The sequence below is a fragment of the Microtus ochrogaster genome, chromosome 6 (genome assembly GCF_000317375.1).
Source record: "Microtus ochrogaster isolate Prairie Vole_2 chromosome 6, MicOch1.0, whole genome shotgun sequence".
NCBI lineage: Eukaryota > Metazoa > Chordata > Mammalia > Rodentia > Cricetidae > Microtus > Microtus ochrogaster.
Genome location: NC_022013.1, coordinates 84,107,771 through 84,115,954, shown reverse-complemented (window position 1 = coordinate 84,115,954; position 8,184 = coordinate 84,107,771). Strand labels below are relative to the sequence as shown.

General features: G+C 51.7%; 1 protein-coding gene across 2 annotated transcripts in view; it reads right to left on the bottom strand.

The window, feature by feature from the left end:
* Nucleotides 1–1,641: 1,641 nt before the first annotated feature.
* Nucleotides 1,642–8,184, bottom strand: part of Stum (stum, mechanosensory transduction mediator homolog) — a 49,428-nt gene continuing 42,885 nt past the window's right edge. Inside the window, exon 4 of one of the 2 annotated variants that reach the window (XM_005348966.3) lies at nucleotides 1,642–8,004. In XM_005348966.3, the coding sequence (XP_005349023.1) occupies nucleotides 7,970–8,004 (35 nt within the window). In that variant the 3' untranslated portion in view covers nucleotides 1,642–7,969. The remainder of the gene's footprint in view (nucleotides 8,005–8,184) is intronic. The other variant, XM_005348967.2, reaches the window with a different exon arrangement.

Here is an 8,184-nt window from a genome sequence, read left to right as displayed (position 1 = left end):
CCCAGGCGTGTATGTAGATAACAGGTAGCGAGCCCTTCGCCCTCCCTCCCGTCCTTGATCTTGAGAGGTTGGACCTAGTTGGAGAAAGTGTGTCACTGTGAGTGTGTTCTTAGGGGTGCTATCTTGCCCCCTCTCATCATTGCTGGTCTTCTTCCTGCTTGACGTAATGTGAATTTCTCTGCTTCACTGTGCCCTCACCGGGGTGTTCCCCGACACAGATGAAAATCGCTGCAACAACGTGGGGAACAGAACTTCTTTCTCTGGGTCACTTATGTTAGACACAAACAGCTATGGGAACGCTAACACAGGTGGTAGGTTGCCCTGAGGAACAGGAAGAGGTCGGACATTTCCCTTAGCATATGAGGAGCCAAGCGACCACTCCACCACTGACAGTAACACTGCAGGCATGTCCTGCTTGCTCCTCCAGGCTGCTGCTCCTGAAGCAGCCACAGCAGATGATGCACTTAGTCAACCAAGCTTGACATTCATGACCCCTGAGATGCCCTCGGGCATTCCTTAGGGACTGGGAAACACAGAGGCTAATTATCTCCAAAGCATTGATCTTTTACTAACCCACATGGGTTCCATCTCATTAGATTTTTTTTTCTGCCTGTTCAGAACTTTCTAGATTCTTCATGAATCTGTATATGTTCTAGAGTTTCTCTTGCCTCTGATTTGTAGTCTTCTACCTATTGCAATCAGTCGGGGTAAAGAAATTATTTTCATTTTTCTTGTATTTGTTGAGACTGGCTTTGTGCCATATATGGGTGGATGCCCCATGGGCTTCTGGGAAGAAAGCAAACTCTACAGCGTTTGAATGGCATGTTCTGTAGATCTCTGTTAAGTCCATCTGGTGTACAATCCCATTTAATTTTGATATATCTGGCTTGGGTTTTTGTTTTGTTTTGTTTGTGGGGATGACCTATTGGTGAGGGTGTGGTATTGAAGTAACCCGGTATGATCACGATAAGGTTAATCTGAGACTTTCCTCCTAATAGTATATTTTATGAGATTGTGTGCACCTGTATTCAAGACACATGCATTTAGAATCATAATGTCCCCTTGATGGATTGCTGCTTTAGTTTGAAGACTGTTTTGTCAGATCGTAGACCACCTTCTCCATTCTTCTATCTGTAATGTGTTTATTCCCCTCCATCAGTGAATGTGCTGAGTTCCCTAGGTCTCTGGGCATTAGCCAATGAAGATGTTGGCCAGGCTGTAGACGAGACTTTACCATCCCCTCCTTGCTTCAGAAGACCCCGAACGATGGCCAACAGCCAGCTAGCTCTCAGTTCTGACTGTCGTACTCAGATGCTCATTTATGGAAGGCACCATTTCAACATGCATCTTATACACATTTCTCTTGTCAGCCAGTCCAGCTGCCAAGAAAGGAAATGGGCTCCCTCTGCGCACATCCAGGGCTGGGTCCTGGTGCTTTGTTGGGAGTATGCATCCCTGGCTCCAAAGGTCCTGGTGAGCAGAGAACGCTGGATCCGTTCCCCTGGAGAAGGGAAGGCGGCCCACAGAATGGGAAGATCGGCAGCTGAGGTTGGAGGGAGAGAGGGATGGAAGCATTTAGAGCGGGTTGGAGATCTGCCTGGTTACCGAAATGGAAGACATGGGAACTTGAGAAGCCACCAGAAAGGTCACATGAATGTTTATTACATAGAAAAGAGGAAAAAAAAGACAATGTTTCCAAAACCATATTCCCAATGATTAAAAAAAAAGAATTAGAATGCCAAAGAAAAGCCATGCTTTGTGTATTTATAACAGGACCGCGTGTGTATGTACACACCGCGTGTGTATGTACACATGTGTATATGGAGATATGTACACGGGCTTTGTTGCTGTGGGAGATTCTCCATCACATGTAAGCAGCACTACCGGAAAGACGGGGTTCAAAGCTGTTGGGAAGCTGGAGAAGCAGGAGCCCTGCTCTGCTCCTGTGGGGCCCTGCGGGAACCTGCGCCAAAGCCACCCTGTCAAGCCTGAGGACACCAGGAAAATTTAGCCAAAGTCAGATCTGGGCCCCAGTTTGCAAAGCCAGGCAAGTCTGGAATCTTCCCTAGGGCTGAGCTATTTCAAGTAGTCTCCAATCTTTGGAATGGGCTGGCAATGCCGCCCCGCCCCCTGGCTGGACTGGGGCAGGTGGGCTCCCCGTGAGTAGGAGTAAGGAAAAAAGGCCCTGGAACTAGTCAGAAAACATAAAAATGTACAGCAGTTAATCTAACAGAGACAAGAGATCCAAACGAAACCAACAGCGACACCAAAGCAGTAATTCACAACACAACACGTGCCCAAAATTAAGTGATACAGCCAGGGTCTTCATGTGTTGCTGAAAACAAAAGAGCAGCCTGTGTGACAGTGTTCAACTGTGCCTGTGCGGACGACCAGCTTCGGCTCCATGGAATACCGCTTGTGAGGACAGCTGGCTACCGCCTGTGAGGACGGCCGGCTTCGGCTCCATGGAAGCCTGCAGAAGTTAGTCACAAGCCCCATCATGGCTTCTCCCCTATCAAAACTTTCCTCCTCCTCTATTCCTTGCTCGCTCCTGGGCTGGGCAGTGCAGGAGAAGTTCAGAAAATCAAAGTGCTGTCTGAAACCCGAGAAAGGCCCCCCAGGAAGGCGGCACCGCACCCTCCTTGCCCCTCCCACATCGGACCACTCTTGGACCCCGGTACTTCAGTGGATCTGGATTTGGTGCAGTGGGGATCCTGAACCCAAAGACCCCATAAGAGAGAGGAACCGGTGTGCACAGGGGATGCGGCTGGGGACGTGTGACTGATTGGGATGAGGACAGTGGTGACACAGCTTTTTTGAGTCGTCTGCCATGCTGGGGTAGGGCTTCTGTGACATAGCTTACCAAGAGTCATCCATGCTCCAGTAAGTAACCCCATAAACTCACTGGGTCCCAGACTTAACGTTGGTGGAATCATTTCTTTAGACCTTTGGTGACTTGTCTGGGGGCAAAGAGGCACTTCTCTGGGTCTCCCCAGGAAAGGTCACTTGCCCTGGGACGGGGTGGGGTGTAGAAGGGGGTTGGAGCATGCTGGACAGACCAGTGTTCGTTTCGCCAGGAGGAATCGACTCTCCCAACTCTGGAGCTGCCAGCCTTTTGAAATAGTGAGGTCCACATGCCACCCCGCCTGGGTGGATGGGTCTGCATTCTAGAAACCCCTGGCTTTGGCAGGACTGTTGGGAAATGAAGGACTGGCTTTATTCCTCTACTGTCGTGGACATGGAGGGTACTTGGGACCACTCTAATTGGGATCCATTCTGTCGTGGTGCATCATGGGATTGAGGCTGGGTCATGCTCTGAGTGAAATCACACCTCTGCGAACTCAGGAACATTCAGAAGCTCTCAAAGGCTGACAGGAAGAAAAGGAAGACTGCAAGCTCTGAACCTTTCCCTCAGCACTCTGCTGGCCTCTTCACAGCACTATGTCCCTGCCGCTGCCCAAGATGATCTCCAGGTCCCCTACAACCTCGGCACAGAACTCTCCCGAAAGATACCGAGCAGCTGGTCCTTGAAGAAAGGGTCTCTCCCACTTTGCTGTCACTGATGGAAGCTGGGTACTGCAGGGGTGTGGCCTGGAGGGCATCTTTCATCTGAGCTCAGGACCTGAGCATTTTTAGCACTGAAGGAACATTTGCCAACTGCGGAACCCCACAGCTGGGCCAGTGGACCCCACCCCCAGGCCCATAGATGGTGTCCTGGCTTCCTGCTGCCACTAGGGGGAAACCTTGGTCTGCATCGGGCACACTTCTGCCCGGCACTAAGTGACCAAGTGGCTACAGTTAGTTCTTTAAACCACAGAGAAGGCCAGCCTCTGGGAAACCATGACTGGTGAAGTTGGGGGTTTCCCAAAGCTCCCCTCTGACCTCTACAATGCAGTTAGAACATGATCCAGCGGGTGTGAGAAAGACCAGGAGGGAGCCGTTGCCAACGCGCCGCCTTTCTGGCTCCCCAGCACGGCCCATGCTTTCTTCATGCAGGTCTCTAACAATGAAACACATCACTAAAGACTGGAAAGCCTGCTCCCACCTCACATAAGCTGGAGGCATGTGTGAAGGTCGCCATCCGCCCGGACCAGCAAGGAAGAGAGCAGCTAAAGAGGGCTTAGAGAAAGATAAGTGTGTTTTGCATCTTGAGGTAAAAGGCCCACTATCATTCAGCTTTCAGGAACCTTAGACCTTTGGGGGGATTTTCCTGGTCTTGGTTTTCAGCCACTGTGTGCTAGCCTTAAGCCCAGCATTTGAGATGTACACATGATTTTTCTTTGGAACATCTTGATCCTTTTCTGTCTAGGGAACACTCTAGCCATGTGGTTTATTTTCTGCGTCTCCTTTAGCTGAGTTCTCCTCTCTGCTCCCCAGCCCCCAGCCTCCTACACCCCACAATTTTATCATGCATCAGTGCAGCCTTGGTCCTATGAGGGAACATAGGAACTGGATCCCATGAACCAGGCAGCTCCCAGCACCAACTGTGCCAGCTGCCATCGGCTTCCACCCTCCATAAGGGGTGCATGGAAGCCAGGAGGCATGGCTTTGAGGGCAGATGAGGTCAAAAATTCAGGAAGGCAGAGGGAGAAACACTACCCCAACCTTCTGAAGAGGTTCATTATCCCTCCCTGTGACTCCTGAGGGGTGTGTGTCTGGGGGAGAGTCTCTGCTCTCCACAGGAACATTTAACTAAACCCCTCCCTGCAGGAGGCTCAAAGAACAGCTAAGATGAACCGCTCTGGGCAACACCTGGGCCAGGCCTACTGTGGAGACTGTTTGCTGGGGCCTGGGGGCAGAGAGCAGACCAAGTCCCTGTCACATCCTTCTCACGCTCCAGTACTGCTGAAGTGTTGATCCAAGCAAGGGCAGCAGTTTGGTCAGTCTGAAACTGGGAGTGGCTAATGCCATGGGGGCCACAGTCCGGGGGTCCCCAGTGATCTCCACAACACACTACACACCACTGCTTGATTTTAGCTTGACAAAATCTAGATCACCCTGGAAATGTCTTAATGAGAAATTATTTAGATCAGATTGGCCTGTGGGCATGTCTGGGGAGGATTATCTTAATTGTTAACTGAGCAATTCTTAGTTGTTAATTGAAATTGTTAGTTGAAGTTAACAACCACCCTGACTGTGGGTGGCACAATTTCGTGGACCTGGGCTTTGTAAGTTTACAAAAAAACTAGCTGAGGTGTGAAAAGAGCAAACAGCACGGATGCCTCCTCTCTCTGTGCTGCTGACTGTGGGTGTGTGGCTAGCTGCTCCCCGACTCTGCGGTGATAGACTGTGTATCACCTGCAGAAGCAAAAAAGGAAATCAAGGCAGCAGCAGAAAGATCCCCTTCCCTCCTGCATATTTTATCCCAGCGGCAAAATGAAGCTAGGACACTCGGGCTACCTGGTGCCTCATTCTTGTTCCGGGGTCCCAGGGTGGGGGGAAAAATGGCCACTCTGACCATGATGCCCTGGCCATGTCTCACACACCAGGATGCTCTCTCTGTGCCTGTGATTTCTGCTCCTGGCACTCATAGCCGGAGAATATGCTTCTGAATTCTTTCCCAAGGTTGGGACAGGAGCCCTGAGCGAGGCCATCTAGGGGCTTTGTCACTAATGGACTTGTGGCCCCTAAGCACTTTATGGCTTGATGGCCTTGCTCCCTAGATCTCTGGTGGTAAATGAACGCTGGTCACCTAGATCCAGTGGTCAGCTTGGACTGTGGAGGGAATTAGCCCCTGTCCAGTCTGAGAACAATTATGGTAAAGTTAGGCCTCACCAGGGGGCTGCTGTTTGTAGCACTATTCTGGGGGCTCCTAAGTCTACCCACATCAGCCACCTGGAGAGGGGGTGCTCAGGAGACAACTTTCCAAGCTTGAAAACCCCTGTGCTAAGCCATCCCACAGTGGAACTCACGGTGACACTTGTCACTCAGAAAAGTCCCACTCGAGGCTGGCTCATGTCACTAAACAAGCGATACAAATTGCTATCTCTTCTCAACTCCTCCAGTAGCCACCCCCAGTCCAAACCAGGCAAATAGACTTCTCCCTCACTCTGGGGGCCGCTCTTGCCAAGGGCTGTCATCACTGGTTATGGGGGTGGGGGAGGGGAGGTAAAGGTCTGTGGCCTGGCAGCACGGGAGGGCTCGACCATTCATTTCCCTGTGTCGTGGATATCTGTACAGCTTTGCTACCTGATGTAGCTCCCTTGAGAGCAGTGATCTGCAGAGTGGTAGCCCAAGACAGGGCCTGCAGACACACAGAAGCAACAGAAGTAAACATGGAAGATACAGGACCCTGGCAGGTGTTCGAGGGTGCGACTTGATCCCACAGAGCCCTGGAAGAAACTAATACAGGGTAGGACAGGCAAACTGGTCCAGAGTTAGAGCCCGGAGTGAGGACGCCACAGATTACATCTCTTCATGGTGTCAGGGGCTGTCCAGTTTGGAGGTCTGCTCCCAAAGACTGCAATTAAGAAGTCTGGTAGGGGGCTGGAACCCTAGGGAAATGGGAGCTGCTTCCCAGGAGCCCCCATCCACCAAGGCAGAAAGTGGGCAGCTTTCTTTAGCTCTGGCCGTGCTGTGACAGAGCCTCGGCTAGATAGGGAAAGATTCTCCAAGAGGGACCCGTGGATGGCTCTATGCCAGTGCGGCTGGGAACTGAGCTCTGGGCCTGTCCCACACGTTAGCGCTTCCTACGTTAGCTGGGAATGAAGAGGGATACAAATAGCCGTGTCATCACTGTAATTCTGGATCGCCTTCTCTTAATTTCAGACTGGTGCCCGCAAACCTTCTGCTGGTTTCTCCTCCCATTAAGGATCTAACCCTGTATTGGCACATCACTGCCAGGCTTGCTGCTTAATGGGGCACCAAGGTCCGCAAGCCGTGCCGATAGCGTCAGCCTCACACTGCCTCTTCTTGCAGCATGTATGGATTCCAGGTCACTCTTCTCACACTTCATATGCAGATGAGTCTCCACTGTCCCCCAGGACTTGCTCGGGAGACCTGAACAGGCCGTTTTACAGTTCATGGGTCTCAAGACAGCTGACTCTGCACGGGTCTCTCTAGAGATATCCACTTGCTTGGCGGCGGGTGGGAAGCCCAGACTCAGCTTGGGTGTTAGGAAATAACAATGAATGGATTCCGTCACCTTCTTCAAACCAAACCATCTGGATTTGGAAACACGTGGATGTCAGAAGGAGAGGGGACCAGAAACAGTAGTAAATACATCCAAGGAGGCTGCTGGTCTGCAGCCACTCACAACTCAACCTGGTCATTTTGCATATAAACATCTGGAACTCTAGCAGAGGTGGAGCCGGTGCCACCCTCGCCTCTGGGAAGCAAAGGATACAGGCACACCCAGCAGCTAAGAGGCTGGGGTGTCATCAGACACCTGTGGGGACCCAGGAACCTTTCCATGCTGGGTTACCACCTGGCCACCTTGCAACTTCTACCCTGATACTGCCCCCCAGGAGCCCACAGAGCAGATGCAGGAACCACACGATTGAATGAGGGGATGAGGACCCAGCGGAAGTATTCCATGAAGTCCTAATGCCTGGGAGAGTGTCTGATGACCTGCTCAGGGCCTGCAGCAGCCCAGCCCGACAAGGCCTATGGCAGCCCAGCCCGACAGGGCCTACGGCAGCCCAGCCCAACAGACTTGGGTGCCTGTTCAGCGGGCAGTCAGATGGGCATGCCCAGCGTCCCTGGTGCTTGGTCAGTATCCCGCCGCTAGCCCAGTCCTGAAGTTCTGACCCTGTTCCTCCCATGCGCCTCTGGAGCAGAGAGAGAAGCTGGCCTCAGAGCCTGCTGAGAAAAGCAGGTGTGTTTTTTGAAATAAATAATATTTTTGAAATACTCTCTTTCTACCCCAATCTGAGAAACGGCAGAAGAGAACATGTGAAGGTCCTTGTGCCCGAAGCCACCTGGCGCAGCCCTCGCAGGACCCTGGATTTCCCTGGCAGGTCCTGTAGGCTCACAGCTGCTGTGGGATACCCTGATCCTTGTACCCTGTGAGGAAGGAGAAGAGGAGAGGCAGTTAGGGAGACACTCCCTTTAGGATTTGTCCAACATGACCCCAGTCCACAATATACTCACGAGACCTTCTTTAGCATGTGAGGACCTTATTTGTACAGTGAGCAGTGACGATCCTACTACTCACAGGCAAGGCTATATAGGAGGAAAGAGGGA